The 20,177-nt window shown below is 41.6% G+C and overlaps 2 protein-coding genes across 2 annotated transcripts; one reads left to right on the top strand and one right to left on the bottom strand.

Moving 5' to 3' along the window:
* Window positions 1-1,955: 1,955 nt before the first annotated feature.
* Window positions 1,956-5,035, top strand: znf488 (zinc finger protein 488; the record flags this gene model as incomplete). The annotated part of the gene is made up of 4 exons (XM_080036833.1): window positions 1,956-2,168; window positions 2,762-2,990; window positions 3,837-4,143; window positions 4,498-5,035. 4 exons carry the CDS (start codon window positions 1,956-1,958, stop codon window positions 5,033-5,035), a joined length of 1,287 nt encoding a protein of 428 aa, XP_079892959.1.
* A 5,696-nt stretch (window positions 5,036-10,731) lies between these two features.
* gdf10a (growth differentiation factor 10a) lies at window positions 10,732-18,485 on the bottom strand. Its single transcript, XM_080036449.1, has 3 exons — window positions 17,957-18,485; window positions 13,570-14,837; window positions 10,732-12,898 (listed from the first exon to the last, which is right to left on the bottom strand). The coding sequence occupies exons 1-3, from the start codon at window positions 18,216-18,218 to the stop codon at window positions 12,707-12,709; spliced, it is 1,722 nt and encodes a 573-aa protein (XP_079892575.1). The 5' UTR covers window positions 18,219-18,485; the 3' UTR covers window positions 10,732-12,706.
* Between the last annotated feature and the right edge of the window lie 1,692 nt (window positions 18,486-20,177).

Raw genomic sequence — 20,177 nt, 5'->3', positions numbered from 1 at the left:
GTGTATACGTGAGCGCGCACGTGTTTACATCAACGCGCCACGCTCCAGTGCGCTCTGTGAAGGAGATAAGTGGGAGTGAGAGAGGCAGAGAGGCGGCAGTACGGAGGGAGAATCGGTCGGATAACTATCTCATCTCTTCACCACAGACAGACAGAGACCCAGGGAGAGCATCGCTACAGAGCCACTGCACCTGCTACAACTTACTGCGTATAGGCGACCCAACCTCCTCAATGTCCACGTGAGTGCACATGCAACAATATTAATCCAATTATATATATATAGGCTTTAAATTCATTTTTATCCTGTTTTATTTCTGTTTTCTCTGCTTATTATATGTTATCCTTGTAATTGTGTTTATTGTGTATGCTCGTCGTCACTGGGGAAACCTCAGTGTCTTTCGAGTGAAAATAAAGGTTATTGATTGATTGATTGATTGATTGATTGATTGGATTATCTTCTATTGCCTTTAAGGTGATAGGCTAAGCGTTTTTCCTTTCTCAAATATGATTATACAGTATTTTTTAGTCTGAGGAATGACGTTGTCAAATTGGCACCAGGTCATTCTGATGTGATGCCTCGCTGTAATGTTGTTTGTGTATGTCTGTTATTTGATAAAACAATTTATTTTCTTTTTAAATGCACTTTAAGGAAAAGCTAATTTTAATCTCGGTGTGCATTGCATAGGTTTATGACAATAAAAGGTTTTCTATTATATTCTTTTTTATTCTATTCTATTCTAAAATGTCAACAAATTACAAGATCATTTGAACCCTAAAGATCCAAAAGGCAGTGAGCTAAAAAATTGTTAGCCTACGTTATATTCCTACGTTTTTCTCAAATATTATATTTAGCCTATTCCTAACTGGCATTGTCAGATTGGCACCAGTCACAGATACATAATATTTGCTGTGATAATTCTGTATATAATGTAAACTGTCAACAACACTTTTAAGGTTAAACCCTCTAAATAATAAAGATCCGACACTTTCTATTAAACAGTGAAGTAGCCTAAACACACACAAAAAAAGAATAATTACGTAATCTCCCAACGTTGATGCTTTGCGTAAATGAGGAGAAAACATAATGAACTTCTAACGGAGACAGTTGGGTTCAGCGGCAGATGGGGAAACAAAAGGAGAAACCGACTGAAACTAACTGAGACAAAGGACGTTAGGAATCACTTTGCATCGACACCGGCACCGGCTGCTACCATCGGGACACGCGTCAATTTAGCAGAAAAATATATAAAATTCAGTTGTATACATTTTTTTTCTTTCAATATTGCAAGGAACGCAATTCAGCGCGGGTAAGGGCATCTGAGTCCAACGGCAGCTAACGGCATGTCAGACCACAACAACCTACATTTGATTTAATAGGCGAATTATTTGATATATACTAGGCCCTATTTGAATTAAACAAATGTAATGTGTTTTGTAAGATGTCACTGTCTATCTATCTATCTATCTATCTATCTATCTATCTATCTATCTATCTATCTATCTATCTATCTATCTATCTATCTATCTATCTATCTATCTATCTATCTATCTATGCTCTATAGCCTAGCCTATATATTTTGAATGAAACAAATAGTTGATATAGTGTCTTTTTGAATAGTTCTCATATTAGTCTAATTCTAAGTCTAATGTTAAGTTAGTTTTCCCGATTTCACCCAAATTTGGAACTAAAAGCCTAATAGTAAACCATTCGTTATAACCATTTCAAACCTATATTGTCTATTAGCTCCTTAACGACCGACTTCACAGTTGGAATATGACGGTGTATTGAACTCGGAGATCCTATTTAGTAGGCTATAAATGTGCAAAACAAATTTAAATCGGTTCATCCTAGCCTGAGAAAAGGCAGAAAGAGTGTTTTATGGTCTCACTGTCTAACCCTATTGTCTATTAGCTCCTTAACTAATGATAACGTTTGTATTTTCTTTCAGTTTGACTATGGATCACTCTTTGATGACTCGGTCGGTGTGGTCGGGAGACAGTAAAGTCCTGCAGCATCCCGCGGACCTCTTCACCAGCGTGGTGGTCACGCGCAGCATCCCCGCGGGCACGAGCTTCGGTCCGTGCGTGCTCCAGAACACTTTCTATGACACCATCGCCTTCATAGCGCTGAAGTCCAGCGACAAGACGAACAAATCCTACGTCTTCAGGGTGAGTTCAAGCACTGGTCAATTTTGAGTTTTTTTTGGGGTGCAATTTTTCTAGTAGGCTATAGGCTACAGCTCTGAAAAGAATTAAGAGACCACTCCAATTGTCCAGTGTCTCTCGTTTTACTATTTATAGTCATATGTTTGAGTAGAATGAACATTTAGGTTTTATAATGTAAACTACTGACAACATTTCTATGAATTCACAATAATAATGTTGTCATTAAGAGCATTTCCATTAAGTAATGTAGCGATGAAGATTTAAGAAAAATCCAGACTGGTCTCTTAATTTTTTTCTGAGATGTATGTAGCCTAGATAATTATCGATATAGATTATTCCAGTATAAATAAAAGGTCCAAAATGTACAGTTAGGTGTTAATTGTTGGCTACTAAACCTTGTCTGTGCTTCTGTAAATGACTATAGGCCTAGAACAATGTTTAACGCATTATTTTAGATATTGCAAATGTTTTGTTGTAGTGATTGTATCAAAACAGTCTAACTTTTTTTTTAAACCTGTTGTAGCCTATATACAGTATATGGTTTTCCAATGTTTTTGTTTGAGTAAAACATCAATATATATATTTCCTCTCAACAGGTGGACCCCGAGGCCATGCGTAACTCTTCCTTGGTGTTGTCGTGGCTACGTCTGGTGGCGGCGGCCCGTAACCCAGGGGAACAGAACACTGAGGCGTTCCTTAAAGCCGGTCAGCTGTATGTGCGCACCGTACGGGACGTCCAGCCAGAAGAGGAACTCTTAGTGTGGTACGACCAGGAACTGTCTCATCTGCTGGGCTTCACTGACATGAGACGGGGGGCCAGTCAAGGTGAGGAGCAGCTCAAATACAATGTCATATTTAGGCTTTTGTGACCCTTAAGACCTACTTCACTGGTGGAAATATGAAGGTGTATTGAACTCTGAGTTCCTATGTATAGTGTAAATGTGAAAAAACCTTAGAAATTGGTTCATCCTAGCCTGAGAAAAGGCAGAAAGAGCGTTTTATGGTCTCATTGTCTAACCCTACATTTGCCAGTCAAGGTGAGGAGGAGCAACATTTACCTTTAGTTTAAACAATGTCCTTAGACACCTGTTAAGTAGAGTACGCCATGTTAGTTGTTTATTTTAGTTTGTCTTTTGTTTGTGTGTTCACTTTTACAGTTGTCTGTGTTCTTTAAAAAATAAATAAATCCCAAAAATAAAGTATAAATAAAAAGGCGAGGAAGAGCTCAATTACAAGGTCATAGGCCAATTTAGGCTTATGTGCCTCGCTAAGAGTCGTTATAAGCATCTGTATAGCATCATATGGGTTTGGGTGGAAGGGTGGACTAGGAAAGGGGGACGACCAGTAACCACGAGGTCTCTGGTTCGATCCCCGGCACCGGACAGGAGGGTGTTACTTGTAAAACTAGTGGTGGCTGGTATCACGTCTACAGTGCCCACCATCTCTACCATTGTGTCCTTGAGCAAGACACTTAACCCCAAAACTGCTCCAGGGGCGCCGTACTATGGGCTGACCCTGCGCTCTGACCCCCTCTGGAGTGTGGTAATTGAGAGGGGAAAAGCGGAAAGACAAATTAAAATTATTAAAGGCCTCCCCCAAAAAAGTAATCTATTACTATTATTATCTGTCCATGGTTCTCATTTTGAATTCTTTTGTGTTTGTCTTTTCCAGAGTTGAAATGCGGCCGCTGTGGGCAGGTCTTCAAGAACGAGTTTCCCTTCCTGTCCCACTGTCGCTTCCTGTGCGCTCAGGTGAAGAGCGACAACTGGAGTCAACGCGACATTTACGAACAAAACAAGCTAGCGGCGGCCGAAATACGGAGGCCTCGACGCGTGACCGACTTCCACAACATCGCACGGGATTTAGAACACAAGAAATCACCTAGCAACACCAGCGGGACAAGTGCGGACGCAGTGATTTACCCCAAGAGACGGAAATACGAAGACACTCCTTGTGCTAAAGGGAGGAAGACGGTTCTGTTGGAAAAAACGAATATCTTAAACGATGACAATATATCCACACAGCTAAATAAGGGACCGGGCTACGAACTACTACAACAGGAAACAGGAAATGCTTCTTCTTCTTCTTCTTCTTCTTCTTCTTCTTCTTCTTCTTCTTCTTCTTCTTCTGCGGGGAAATTGAAAGCGGATAAGTCCTCCTCCAAACCGGATCATTTGGGATGTACTAAGAATTTCGCAGAAGAGACTTTTACGCACGAAAGAAAAATGGAGGCACGCTCGAAGGAGGAGGAGGAGGAGGCAGCCGAGAGCTCGAGTTCTAGTAGCGCCAGACGTAGCAACAGTAGTGCTTTTTCACTGGTCCGTTCTGGCAGCCATGGCGACCAGAAAAGCGCTTTCTGCAAACCCAGTAAAAGAACTTCTCCCATGCAACTTAGCAACCCACCAACCGCCACCGCCGTTCCATCTCGACACATTGACGACATGCAGGCTGTTTTGGGATATAACAATCTAATGGCGTCGAATATCTTAAGCGCAGAATTACAACAGCAGCAAAGTGTGACAGTGCCGTCCCAAGTCGCATTAAACAACCATTACCATTATGCACCACAACACTGGTCCAGGAACATTGGGGTACAATTGCAAACCGCGCCCACCACACCGTCACTAGCGATACTACCGCCGACGTTCAATTCGTTCGGCGTGTCCGTGCAGAACTGGTGCGCCAAATGCAACCTGTCCTTTCGCATGACGTCGGATCTGGTGTTCCACATGCGCTCGCACCACAAGAAGGAGTTCGCGGCCGAGTCCCAAGTGAGGAAGAGGAGAGAGGAGAAACTCACGTGTCCCATTTGCCACGAGTACTTCCGAGAGAGGCACCACCTTTCCAGACACATGACGTCGCATAATTGACTCAAAAAAAGGACAAAAAACTGGACAGAAAATGTTATTTATTGCCTAAAATGATGCTCGTATTTTAAAGGTGCAGTGTGATTTTAATGGTGTGTTTTGGCATCATCTAGTGGTGAGATTCCAGATTGCAACGCTCCCTTGGTGACCGCTCACTTTCGGAATAATTACAGAAAGCTACGGTGGCCTTCAAGGACAAGACGCTATAGTTACTAAAGATGGCATCATCCACCACTGCCTCAAGTCTTTCCACAATATCAAGTGATGAGGTGAAGATGTGTTTAGTTATTTATTCTATAGTACTTCTTCTTTGTCTTCCAACAGATGCATTTCGCCAAGACACCCACTATATATAAAAATGCTCAAATGTAGATTCTAAACATAACGATGAATATTATATTCCATTTTTTACCAAGACTGTACTGATAAAATGCCAATCAAGTCTACACACTGCACCTTTAACTGGTTTTAGACTCCATATTCACAGCAAGACTTTAGGTGTGAAACAGTGAATGTAGTCATAGCTGTAAAGATAAAAAAAAAGAAGAAAGCAAATTGGACACTCATGGCCACCGTAGCCTCTCCACTAGATGGAGATAGAGCTATGTGTTAACAAGTTGATCTCACTGCAGTTTGCTTGTCTGTCCATTTAGCCCTGCTGTGTGTGTGTGTGTGTGTGTGTGTGTGTGTGTGTGTGTGTGTGCGTGCGAGCGAGTGAGTGAGTGTGTGTGTGTGTGTATATGTGTGTGTATGTGTGTATTGCTTGGTTATTTTGTGCCTTATATGGAACAGCTCATGATTGTCATAAATATCTCGAGGCATCCCAGTCTTATTGATCAGCTTTTCTCTTGTGTTCCTATATATGCTCTGATTTGTACGAGTGTGTTTTGCACAATATTGTTTTTTGAAATCTAAAAATAATGGAAATGAAACAGACGTGTTGAGTATTTTTCTTCTACTATGATGTTGGTTCAAGTCAGAGGGTGCAAGTGCCTGTCTTTTCCAATAGGCGGCGACTGAGACCAATTTTTCCATAGCAGACATTGCAGGTGAATAGGGTAACGATTTTAACTTATAGATATTATCATGAAACTTTGCGAGTTGATTACTGACAATGAAACAGTGTAGGGCAAGTTATTCTGAAAAGTTTAAATATATTATGCAAATGTGGCAATATCTTTTTTTTTTGTCACTTTCAAGCTTTATTAGACAGTACAGAGTTGAAATGGGGAGACAGAGAGAGAGAGAGAGGGGGGGGATGACCTGCAGTAAAGGTCCACGGGCCGTATTTGAACCCGCGACCACTGCAACGAAGGCCGGAGCCAATATGGTACGCGCTCTATCCACTACGCCACCGGAGCGCCCCAAATTTGGCAATATCCAACTAATTTTGTGTACATTTGCATCTCTTTAAAAACCCAAAATCTAGATGTTGGATAAAGCCAGAGTTAAAATCTTTATCAAATTTGTACAACATATTAGTGTTTTTATAGAATTTCTTTTGGATACAGACTTTTTTAATTTTATAAATCCAAGAATATTATATACAGGTCTTAAAAAGGCATTTCTGCACGTTGAGCCAACTTATTATCTTTAGTTGAGATAACCGATCATCCATATGTAATGTACCTTCAAGTTTTAAGTTCTACATCAGGGGTCACCAACACAGTGCCCGGCCCGCAAGGACCATATGAGGTGCCCGCAGGCCTGTTCTAAAAATAGCATAATAATCTGTTTCCCACCTTTTTTAAGTCATTGTTGATAATCATTGTGAGAAATCATTAACCTGATCAGTGTCTTCACATAGATGAGTATCATTAATCATTAATAATAATATATAACTAAAGGCAAACTGAGCAAATTTGTTATTTCAGAAGAGTGTATCAAACTGGGTGCCCTTCGTATGACTCAGTACCCATGAAGTAGCCCTCAGGTTCAAAAAGGTTGGCGACCCCTGTTCTACATACTAAATGTCCAAAATTTAGGGAAAAGTAGAAAAGTAGTTTAGTCAACTTATTATTATTTTGTTGAGAAAGTCAAAATCCATTTGAATACGTTTCTTGGTTATCATAGATCTACAGACCTGGATGGAGTCCACACACATAAACCCAGTGCTTGGAGTTTTGGGGTTTTTTATGTTTCACACATGGACTTAAATAGCCGTCTCTGTTGCAGGTAAATGAGGCGTTCAGGAGACCCGGGGTTCATGGGAAAGTCAAGACTCGACCATGTTCACTCACTCACTGTAACATTAGCAGCAATATAATCCCCCCACACACACACAAACACACGCACAGGCACACGCACACACAAACTCCTGTTATCAACTTTTATATGAGTATCATCCAATTGCATTTTGCAAACCAACATTCTTTTTTTTTTAAGATTTTTTTTGGGCATTGTTATGCTTTATTGATAGTGTAGAGACAGAGTTGAAATGGGGCAGAGAGGGGAGTGACATGCAGAGAACGACCGTGGGCTGGAATCGAACCCGGGTCCGCTGCTGGCCGAGGCCCATGGGGGGGACGCCCTACCAACTGAGCTAAGGGCGCCCCCGCAAACCAACATTCTTAAGTAGACAGTATAGATACAATTAAAATGTAATTTGGAACGCACGGGAACAGGACAGGTAAAGCATTGCTGAAGCGTTCTCCAGAATCACTGACCTTTAATGGGTTTAAATCTGGCTCTGCTTGTGATGATGAATGATCAATTGGAGACCATCCGATCCCTCATATCTATTATTACTGGGACTGAAACCTACACAACACATGAAATCTGCACACAAAATGTTGCAACGTGTTCCTAATCCTTTCCTAAATCTTTTTAAGAACTATTTATTCCTAGACTGAAATGGCACTTCCTTCTTGGCCGAATTAAAAGTCCCAAAAGTTAATTGGAAACAAGTTAAAAACTTTTTTTTTTCAATTTATTTCGGGGAAAATAGTGAATTTATAAAAATAAAATAGCCTATATACCAAGTGGTCCACATGATTGAATGGGTGATTAAGAATCGGTACAATGTCACTCTATTAAAAGCTACATCCTAATGAATAAAACTAATAGTCCTCATGGCTTAGTAGCTTAGTAACCATGTGAGGGGAAAAAGAACCGTTTCAGCTGGAACACAGAAATCCTCTGTTGTCTAATAATGGCGGTATAGCTCTCCGTTAATTGAACAGTCATCATGTGGAAAAACAAATATTGTTCTTGGTTCCACTTTCGACTCAGTTGAGTTTTTTTTTTTTGGCTTTTCAAGGCACGGGCGGCCAGGCCAAGCTAGTCTGAACACAAGACCATGGACTATACTGTGGGTTTTTCTCCGCTTGAAATTGGCCCTACACAAGACATGAAATCTACGCACGCACGCACGCACGCACGCACGCACGCACGCACGCACGCACGCACGCACGCACGCACGCACGCACGCACGCACGCACGCACGCACGCACACACACACACACACACACACACACACACACACACACACCAACCCCCTTACAATGGTAAGTACTCTCCTGTGACTTTGATTGTGGTTGACACAGGGTTCACCATGTAATAGCAGCCTAGACCGAACCGTGCAGCCCGGGACTGTTAAAAAGCAATAAGGAAATGAGGGGGGGGGGGGGGGGGAAATCCAACCTGGATATGTTCCTTATACAATCCAATTCAATTGGGCCCGTTCGTGGTCGATATACTTTGAAGCTAAAACGTTTATCAATGTAAACATGATTTGTAATAGGCCGTAATTTCAGCCATAATCATAATTTAAAATGGAGGTGAGGTTAGGGCCTATAAAGGATGCGTTTGTTGAAAGGTTTTTTTAGCTTTTTGAGCGCCCAGAATGAATCATACATTCAGTATGTGAGACAATGCTCCCTGATGTCGTCAAATATGGATAAAAGAAAATATATTTAGGGTTGTGATGGTTGTGATAGTGTTTATCATCTCATTGTTACATGTCACAGCAGTGCATTAGACTTTTTAGTTTAGTTTTTAGGCCAACTTACAATCTTACATTTGAAGGAAAACTGTCTAAATTTGAGCCAACTAATTATATTTTGTAAAGTTCACTCATCATTCATATGTAATGTAACTTAAAGTTTTGAGTTATACGTACTACTAGAATGTTTTTCAGACAGTTTGAAAACTATCTAATGGTAAAATAAACATTTGGTAACACTTTATAATAACTATCCGTTGTAACTCGTTAATAGATCATTAGTAAACTCTTAATTAATGATTATTAATGATTTGTTAAGTGTTTGTTAGCAGTTTGTTAAGGATTTATAATAATGGTAGATAGTTAATAGCTTAATAATTGAATCAGTTCATCTGGGAGGTAATCCGAGATTAACTGATCACGTCACGTTCAAGTCCATGGCATGCACAGTGTGTATTGAGTTTATTTAAAAATATTTGAAAATGGGGCTGCCCTCAGTTGCCCATGCACTGTGTATAGTCTATAGCCTATTTCAGCCTCGTCGGCATCTCGGATTACCTCCCAGATGAACTGATTCAATTATTAAGCTATTAACTATCTACCATTGTTATAAATCCTTAACAAACTGCTAACAAACACTTAACAAATAATTAATAATCATTAATTAAGAGTTTACTAATGATCTATTAACGAGTTACAACGGATAGTTATTATAAAGTGTTACCAAACATTTTGACCAACCTTCTTTGTATTTCGAACTCAAATGTAAAGTTTCTACACTTATGAAAGATGAATTTTCAATACATGTGAAAGATAAGTTTTCTCAACAAAATATAATGAGTTTGCTCAAATAGTAGGCAGTCTTCCTAAAGAAATATGAGTTTAAGTTCTGGCCTCAAAACTAAAACAATCTGGTGAAGAAAGATGCCTTGAACTTCTGAGTTTTCTTTACTTTTTTAGATTTTTATGCCGTGCACCATTGCAGGCACTCAGCCCAAAAGCAAAAGCACAAGCAGATAATATAGCATTATGCTTATTACAATAAACAGTATGGGATCAATCTTATGCCCCCTTTCAAGTGCCTCTGTGCCTATCTGTCTGTCTCTGTCTGTCTGCCTGTCTCTGTCTGTCTGTCTCTGTCTGTCTGTCTGTCTGTCTGTGGGGAACTTCAGAGCATTGTACTGTTTACAGATGTGGAATTCTGTTCCAACGTTTAGGCTCAAAACCACCGCAGAGTGATGAGTTAATAATCTAAAGGTTCCCGTTGTCAGGCCCCTGTCAGCTTGAGACAGAGTTTAGTCTCACATGGGGGCACTGGGGGGCCCCCCTCTTACTCACATGGCCCCCCCTCTTCCTTATGTGAATTAATGTGTCAAGCTGTTCAGTTAAAAGGGGTTGAGATGTTGAGATCATCTGTCTGTAAGCATCTCTTTGAAAAAAAAAGTCTATTTGAAAAATCCTCAAGAAGAGCCCAAGAAATGTTTCAGTTGTTGATTCTACTGCTAAGAGAAAAATCTGGACGTACAGCAGAAGGTATAAAATCCATGCGCCATCACCAAAGGCTTTACCTCATGTAGATGCACCGACAGTGTTGTTGTAATTACTCAGAATTCCTCATGGGGGCGACAGAAGTTACGCACTATAGCTTTAAACGTAATAGAAAAGGCACAACTGTATGAAAAAAATATATATTCCAGCAAGAAAAAAATTGGATTAAATTACTTTTTTATTTTCTACCTTATAGAAGGCTAACTTTTCATAATTTAAACATACAAAATAACAACAACATCTCTTCTAATATATAGTAATACATAAACCTAGAAACCATGACACATTATTTTTTTTAACTAAGTTTCACATTCATAATAGAAAAATATTTCTGCTTTCATTATAACATTCTTGAAGTGTTCGGGGGGAGGGGGAGAGGGGATGAGGAGGGGAGGAGGGGAGGGGGGAGGGGGGGGGGGTTGGCGGGTGTGAATTAACTCCAGATGTGTCTCAACAATTCCATTTCGGACATTTCCCTTTGAAAGATATTCAGAGCAAAGCACAATGTACAATAACCTTATTGTGTTGCAAACAAATGAGGGTCGCATGTAATGTATGTACATTGTGGAGTATTGGCTTAAAGGTGGAGCCAGTGATTCTGGAGAACGCTTGTTGTCAAAATTACCTTTTGTCAAAATCAGTGAATATTTCCTCATGATCTGCTATCTGTCCTTACTGTGTGTGTGCACGGAAATAAAAATCTAGTGTTAATACAGAATTTACAGAGCCTGGGCTGTGTGTTAACCCTGGATTTCTGTTATAAGCGCAGACAAACAGGTAGCGGATTGTGAGGAGATATTTACTGATTTTGAAAAACAGGGTCTTTTTCAACAAGCATTCTCCAGACTCACTGACTCCACCTTTAGAAAGTAACAACAGCTGTACACAGTATGTGGAAATGTAGAAATAGGTTACATAATCTCTGTAATCTGTCATCTACGAGTGTGTGTGTGTGTGTGTGTGTGTGTGTGTGTCTGTATGTGTGTGTGTGTGTGTGTGTCTGTCTGTATGTGTGTGTCTGTCTGTGTGTCTATGTGTGTCTGTGTGTGTTTGTGTGTCTGTCTGTGTGTGTGTGTGTGTGTGTGTGTGTGTGTGTGTCTGTGTGTGTGTGTGGGTGTGTGTGCGTGTCTGTCTGTCTGTGTGTTTCTGTCTGTGTGTGTGTGCCTGTGTGTGTTTGTGTGTGTCTGTCTGTGTGTGTGTGTGTGTCTGTCTGTCTGTCTGTCTGTCTGTCTGTCTGTCTGTGTGTGTCTGTGAGTGTTTGTGTGTGTGTCTGTCTTTCTGTCTGTCTGTCTGTCTGTCTGTCTCTGTGTGTGTGTTTCTGTCTGTGTGCTGCCCCATGACACACTGATAAAGTCCTTTGTTTATACCCTTTGCGCTCAAAGAAAACATGAACACAAACTCTGCGGGTACATTCTGAGATAAAACCAAGAAAACATCCTTTGAAATGCTGCTGTCCATAGAATCCTCAATATTATCTCACACGCAGAATCAAAACAAACAAAGCGGGCTCTTAGTACATGTGGAGGGAGCCCTGCTTTTACATGTGTGCCTCTGTTCCTCTTGCCAAAAAAGATGCCAGATTGCGTCCTTGCGTTCCAATCCCCATACTTCCCTCGCTATTTAGTATGGTAGAAAAAGATTTAGGATTGTCCCAATACATGTGGTCAGATGCAGCATGCTGAAAAATACCCGGATGCCCTACTACATCCGGTTGTGATTTTTAGTGTGGAAATCAGCAGCTTTTTTTTGGGCGATTCTGACCCACAATCCACTGCACACCGGAAGTTACATCAAGTCATATCGATGGAGCCTCTGTATGAAAACAAGTGGCGATGCGACGGATATATAAGCAAGAGGCAAGTTCAAGGCGCCATGTTATGATGAAATAAATAAGTAAAAGTATGTCCCAAATTGTAGCATACTGCATGCTAACTACATACTTTTAATGATCGGCTGTAGTATGTAGAATGGTGAAAAGAAAATGTGCGATTTGGAACGCAGCCCCTTCAAGTCTGCTGAAGAGATGGAAGTGATGTCTATACAGTCTTGCGTCCTTCGAAGAAAAAACGAAATTCCCAAAGTTAAAAGTTTCTCGGTAACAAGAGAAAACCACTATACAAACAGAGGTATGGAACTGTCTCCAATAGTCTTGTTTTTGTGCCCCTGTGGCCCCTCCCCATTGCCTATCTACATGAACAGGACTGGACGGACATATTGGGGTAAACTTTCAGCACCGGGTTCCTTGATTCGTCGCGGTAGAGAACAGCCAAAGGATTCATCTTTTCGGGGACGCAGCACGGCTCGGGAACCCCGGGAATGATGCCCACGGCTCGGACTATGCTCTGGATGGTGGCGTGGTTAGACGGTCTCGTTACCTGGGAAGGAGAAAATAAATGAAAGGAAAAGATCAGCACACTATAGTTACTGAAAGTAAAGCAAAATAAGATGATGTGGAGTGACATTTTTTTTTACATTTTTTTTTTGCATTTTTATGCTTTATTGATAGTGTAGAGACAGAGGTGAAATGGGGCAGAGAGGAGAGTGACATGCAGAGAACGACCGTGGGCGGGAATCGAACCCGGGTCTGCTGCTAGGCCCGGCCCGGGGGGGGGGACGCTTTACCAACTGAGCTAAGGGCGCCCCAGTGGTACAGTTTGGTTTGGTACGGTACTGCAAACTGTCAAAAGTTGGGAAGGGTACCAAGCGTTCCCTAGATGGTGGATATGGTGGGCCCCCTTTGCTTACATTCCTTTTCTTTACATACCAGTTTACAGAGCCTAGGCTGTGTTTTCACACCAGTGCTCACACAGTACGGACAGATAGCGGATCGTAAGGAGGTGTTCACTGATTTTGTTTACTGTCACATTCTTCTTCTTCATTGAATGTATTGGCGGGCTGTGTCCTGCTGCTAATATGTCACCATAGTTACGTACCTGTCACAGCCAGCGCCATCCAGCAATGGAAACACAAGCTAGAAATAAGGTAACATTCTGTACCAAACCAAACTGTACTACTAAGTATAAACAATACTTTTTTATACTCCTACCTTTTGCATCGGGAACCCACACGTGCCGGCGCAGTAGAAAGCTTCGAAGGCTTTTGGCGCTATGACCCACTCGCTCCAGCCGATGTCTGCGAAGTCGACCCTGAGGTTTCTCCTAGAGCAGCCCCTGTGCTGTGTGTCCGCCCACTGCCTCCGCCGCGCCGCACGCATAGTCTGCTCGTCAAAACTCAGCAGAGGAGACTGAGACCCACCGCTTAATTTGGGCTTTTTTGCGTCCTTTCCCTCGTTTCTACGTTCCTGCTTTCGACTGTCCTTGTGATTTTTCAAGGGTGAATCGTGTGATGTTCCTTCGCCATGTTTGAGAGCTGGGAATTCTTCTTTATCATGTGCTAAGACCAGCTTTTGTCCGTCGGGTACTGTTGACGTGCGACTATTTTTGTGGTTTTTAACAGTCGAATCATCAACTTTGATCGCTGTACCATCTCCCTCTTTGAAAACCAAACGTTCTTCTTTGTCGTGAGCTGCTTTAACTTGCTCCACACCTTTGTCTTCGTGGCTCTTTTGCTTCTTAAAATTCTTTCCCGATTTAGGAATTTTGGGTTTGAGTGCGAGGTACCAAGTGCTCTCCCAAACCTCCTCCTTCTTGTGCACACCTGGCCCGTAGTAGTCCACCTCAGGTAATTCATTGCTCTGAATACTATCCGCCTGCGTAGATACATCTCTCCTAGAGCGTCCTTTCAAGGTGCTATGCTGCCTTCTCTCCCCTGCTTCACTAAACGGGTCATATCGTTGAAGGCTTGAGGCTACGCTATTGGGCTCATCCAAGGCTACATCATTAGCGTACAGTATCACGTAAGGCGTTTCTCCGGAAGCGAAAAATACCAAGGTCTCCTCCGATTGGTCTATTTCGAGTGACAGCACGTCATGACCCTTGTCCCGTGCCTCCTTGATGACCTGGGTTAAGTCTTTCAACTGCCACGCCCCTCTCCTGTGGGGGTTAAAAGTCACGTTGCCTAGCAGCGATCCCATTGACCCAAATTCAACCCCTGACCCCTGTGGGACAGAGCGAAGCAGCAAGTTGATAGTGGACAGAGCGGGAGGGTGGATGGTAGAGGGTTGATGACAGGGCGGAGGTGGAGGGCTGTTTTTGAAGATTTTTTTGAAGTTTTTTTTGAAGTTTTTACAGAGGAACCAGGGTTTGGGATGCGGCCGACGCTGGAGCAGGAAATGGAACGTGGCCGAGATGATGACCTCGGAGTCGGCGAGCGTCGTCAGGTTTAGTCTGTAAACCGTCCGCCTGTCAGAGGAATCTGTGGAGAGACAAGCAGAGGCAAGTTAGGAAAGTGGACAGAACCCGACAATGAAAGCTTATATATATCCACACAAGAAAGATATACACCTTTGATTTATCACTTACAGTAGAGAAAGGAACTAACAATTTGATGATAAGGTCAAGATTTTTTTTAAGGAATGGTCCATTTTGAGAATTTGGTCTATTTAGCTTCAATAACATCATGTCTTCTTTCATACTATTGAATAAAAGGTCAACAATTCACATTAGGTGAAAAAAGGATGCATCCAAAATCTGTTCAGTAAAAACGTTGGACTCTAATATGTTGTAAAAGTGATAGATTTTAACTCAGGCTTTATCCATTATCTATGTAGGGTGTTTAAAGCGATAACAATGTACGCCTAATTAGTTATTCACACATTTCTCAAAAATTGTAATACAAAAAAGGAATTGCTGTAATGTTAATACTCAACTTGCAAAGTTTCATGATGATATCTATAAGTATATTGTTTTACCCTTTTCACCTGGCCTGCGTCTGCGTGTCTCGCCTTAAGTGTCAAAATTAAACTATTAAACACCTTTTCCTTCGGTCTGTGTAACATGACTGTAGTTAGCTGTGGCACACTTTCTTAGGCAGTATTTGCACAAGTTACCCTTCAGAAAGACCACACTCTTGGGATATTACTGGTTAAGTTTTCGTGTGTGTGTGTGTGTGTGTGTGTGTGTGTGTGTGTGTGTGTGTGTGTGTGTGTGTTTGTGTGTGTGTGTGAGCGAACTGAGAGCGAACATATTCATGATTAACATTAACGTCCAACAGCGGAGTTATTGTCCATTGTGTGTAAAAAGTTCAACGGAAGTATATAGGCTACAGACCGGCTCAAGAGATATACATTACCGTTGGATCTAGCCTGCATATGGTAGTGCTTTACCCCCCCTTTAAAAATCCCTAATACAGCCCCGCACTGTCTACCCCCAGACACCAAGACATAATCAAGTGTTTTAACAGATCTAACATTGTTGTGAAAAGTGCCTTACATCTCTCCTAGTATTACAGCCAGGCCCTCCGCAGTAAAAATACACACGTGTTATGATATGCCATTGGAGCGCTATGCGGGGATATAAACGTCTATGAGTTGTGTTTATAAAAACCTGGAACGACTGTGCTGTAAGCCCTACTGACTCCATCCGGGGACATGGGGGGAGTCACACACACACACACACACGCACGCACGCACGCACGCACGCACGCACGCACACACACACACACACACACATGTCCCGTAGCCACAACAGGAACACACAATACTCAGTGGTGGGACAGTAACTAAGTACATTTTTACTTTTGAGTACTGAACTTAAAGTAGATTTTTTAAGCATTTGTACTTTGTTCGAGTGTCTGCTTTTATGAATGACTTCCACGCCACTACATTTCGAAAAAACTAAAATTATACTACTTCATTTTAGGAAGCTTGTGTGAGTACTCATTACTTTCAGGCTAAGCATACAGAAGCCTTGAAATCAGCTGTTGAACTTTCAATTCATAAAATACAACTGGTACACACGCAACTTTAGAATGTTGTCACAAATCGATTGTAAGTTCATGCGATGAGCAATGATTAAAATGTTTGCATTTGATCTTATAACATTATAATTTGATCGAAATGTGTGTCTTCACTTCTAAATTTGATCCCTTTATCATGTTGGATCTCGAGTCCTAGATATAATGACTATGTATCAGGCAAAAATCTAGTTCTAAGTTCTTTTTTTAAAGCAAATACTGGTGCTTTAACTCGATTAAAATTTTTTTTCTGGACATCTTTCACTTAGTAGTTGAGTAATATTTGAACCAGGAGAATCTAAACTTTGATTTAAAGGTGAAGTCTGTGATTCTGGAGAATGCTTGTTGTAGCAGATCATGAGGAGATATTCACTGATTTTTGACAAAAACTGATTTTGACAACAAGCGTTCTCCAGAATCACTGACTCTACTTAAGTACTAGGGTTGAGTACATTGTCCACCAGTAACAATACACAATACTGCACTATAAGCTGAGGGGTTGTACCGTGTTGAATGCTGGGTATGTATGGCATTGGCCTCTATAGCTCGCAGGGGAAAATCGCATGCATTTTTTTTGGGCTGCATTTTGTGTGTCTAGTCCGTGGTAATTGATCAGATGGGGCACAGCTGCTTGTAGCCACAAACAAACACACACTGACTGGTGCCCACAGCGTCCCCCCGAAATCATTTAAATGCATTCTCAGACTGTTCCAAAACAATCCTTCCTATTTAGAGCGTCTGGCCCGGGACATGCATGCAGCCACCAACTGCCTATGAACTTTTAATATACTGTACATCCATGGGAGATAATCCAGGAAGCTTTGTGAATTCTTCTAATAGCTATTGTTCTGGGAGGATCATTTGGTGCCTATATTAATGGCTAGTGGTGGAGGAAGTATTCAAGTCCTTTACTTAAAGATATAATGCGAAACTTTCTATAAATGAATTTTGGTTACATTAGAGCCATCGCCAAATAAGTTGACACAACGTTGATCAAGTCTATCAGCTCCACAAAACTCTCTCTGTATTTCTCAGTATGGCAGCGTTTACAAACTGGTGTTGCCTCCCCCTGACACTGGTGCAGGAGCTCAGAAAAATCCCAAGAAGAGCCCAAGAAATGTTTCAGTTGTTGATTGTACTGCTAAGAAAAAACATGCACAATCACTGAAGGCTTTACCTCATGTAGATGCACCGACAGTGTTGTTGTAATTACTCAGAATTCCTCATGGGGGGCGACAGAAGTTACTCACTATAGCTTTAAAGAAGCTTTATTTGTAAGTAACTAGATATTTAAGTTATCAGATAAACGTAGTGGAGTAAAAAGTATAAAGCATATTCAAGTCTAGTGCCTCAAACAAAGTAAATGTACTTAGTCACATTACACCTCTGCTAATGGCAAATATTTTTAAGCGCTTTGCAGGAGTGGAGACCTATCGTTTTGTAAAGCAGGTAATCCAATGCAATAGATTCACACACACACACGCACGCACGCACGCACGCACACACACACACACACACACACACACACACACACACACACACACACACACACACACACACACACACACACACACACACACCTTGGCTGGCTCTGAAGCTCCTGACAGTGTTGCCCTCTCGCAGACGGTTTTCCTTGTTGTATTTCTCGTAGAGTTTGTTCATGTGTTGAGAGACCGCGTCCTGATCCAGCGCGTCATCTGAGAACGCGAGGACGCTACTGTCACCTTCGACTCCTTTAGTAGTAGCTGTTGTAGACGCTCCTTTAACTGACGCAGAAGCACCCAGGAAACAGTTTAACACCAACAGACACAGGTGCGAGGAAATCATACTTGGAAGCGCCATTTGAGTGTTGAGATGATTTTTGTATATATATGATAGAAAAAAGGAAAGAAGAAAAAATAAAAATCCCAAATGGAAAAAGGGGCAGAATAATTTGCGTCCAAAACCTATCCAAAGTGAACTTCAAAGACGCGCCATAACCAAGAAAATCCCGTGCGTAAAATGTTCCAAATCTTCTCTCACTTTTTTTGCTTCCTGCGCTTAAATGTGCGTAACACCTTCTGCCTCGTGCCGTCTCCCTCCTCTCCTCTGTGTGTGTGTCAGACGAACTGTGTGTGTGGATGCTGAGCGAGCGAGTGAGTGAGTGAGTGAGTTAGTCCAGGCAGGCAGGCAACAGTTGGGAGCAGCTTCTACTTTTACACACTCGCTCGCTCTCTCTGTGTGTGTGTGTGTGTGTGTGTGTGTGTGTGTGTGTGTGTGTGTGTGTGTGTGTGTGTGTGTGTGTGTGTGTGTGTGTGTGTGTGTGTGTGTGTGTGCCGGAGGCTTGAGGGGGTTTATACATGTAGTGGAGCGGTGAGGTGCTGACGTCACGTTCACTGCTGTCAAGCCAACGAGGTTTCTGCAGAGCGCGCGCGGACAGCCAGAAGTGGAGGAGGTCATGATGCTGCTGACACACACACACACACACACATACACACACACACACACACACACACACACACACACACACACACACACACACACACACACACACACACACACACACACACACACACACACACACACACACACACACACACACACACACACACACACACACACACCCTTTTCTCTTTGATGATGATGTCTTACTGTGACACTGCAGGCAAAAGCATTGTTTTTTTTCAAGCCCTGGTAAAGTTTGCGATTTTTTGTCTATTTTTCATTCCATATTTTGTCTGATTTATGATATATTTCCCTCTGTTAAAATTGCATTCTCAAGACTTGAACATTTTTCCATAAAAAAAAAGTCTATCCAAAATCTCTCTCTCTCTCTCTCTCTCTCTCTCTCTCTCTCTCTCTCTCTCTCTCTCTCTCTCTCTCTATCTATCTATCTATCTATCTATCTATCTATCTATCTATCTATCTATCTATCTATCTATCTATCTATCTATCTATCTATCTATCTATCTATCTATCTATCTATCTATCTATCTATCTATCTATCTATCTATCTATCTATCTATCTATCTATCTATCTATCTATCTATCTATCTCTCTCACACACACTGTTCTGTAAAAACGTTGGACACTAATATGTTGCCAAAAAATGAAATAAATATTTTAAAAAATCTCACTTTATCCAACATCTTGATCTTGCCATCTATTCGTTAAAAACATTACCCCATCCACTTGCATTCTCTCCCCATAATTCCATCGGTAGTGCAATAACATTGACCCAGTGTATTTCAGCGCGGTCTATTAAAGCCGCGCTCATTTGTTAAGCGCTCAGCGGACGGACAGACAAAAGCCACTGTGTTGAAACATAAAAGTTGCCGGCAAAAGTAATTCCAACCTCACAATTTCCATCTCCCCACTTCGTTTCCAGTAACTGCTTTTGACATGCTCTCAGTCACACATAATTAGCATAGAAACACCTACAATAATAGTCTGACCGCCGAGCAGCCACCCAAGGGCTATTGTTAGGGACAGTGATCCACATTGTGTACAGCGACGTGTTGTGTGTGTTTTTCTGTGTGTGTGTGTATATGTGTGTGTGCGTTTTTGTGTGTATGTGTGTGTGTGTGTGTGTGTGTGTTTATGAGAGAGTGTGTGTTTGTGTGTGTGTGTGTGTGTGTATATGTGTGTTTGTGTGAGAGAGTGTGTTTGTGAGTGTGTGTGTGTGTGTGTGCATGTGTTTTTCTGTGTGTGTGTGTGTGTGTGTGTGTTTTTCTGTGTTTGTGTGAGTGTGTGTGTGTGTTTTGCAGTGAAAGGCTGTGGTGTAGCTGTGAGTTGAGACTTTTTTTAATCACTTTATTACAA

The sequence above is a fragment of the Ammodytes marinus genome, assembly GCF_949987685.1.
Source record: "Ammodytes marinus genome assembly, chromosome: 11".
NCBI lineage: Eukaryota > Metazoa > Chordata > Actinopteri > Uranoscopiformes > Ammodytidae > Ammodytes > Ammodytes marinus.
The sequence above is the reverse complement of the archived record's forward strand: the minus strand, read 5'-3'. Positions and strand labels throughout refer to the sequence as shown.

Bases quoted from the DNA above. Each gene is read 5' to 3' on its own strand.
- gdf10a (XM_080036449.1), bottom strand. From the start codon at position 18,218: ATGGCGCTTCCAAGTATGATTTCCTCGCACCTGTGTCTGTTGGTGTTA. The intron at 14,838-17,956 runs GTGTGTGTGTGT...GTCTCTCCACAG, and splicing joins GAGCTTCAGAGCCAGCCAAG to ATTCCTCTGACAGGCGGACG. The intron at 12,899-13,569 runs GTAGGAGTATAA...TCTCCTTCCCAG, and splicing joins GTGGGTTCCCGATGCAAAAG to GTAACGAGACCGTCTAACCA.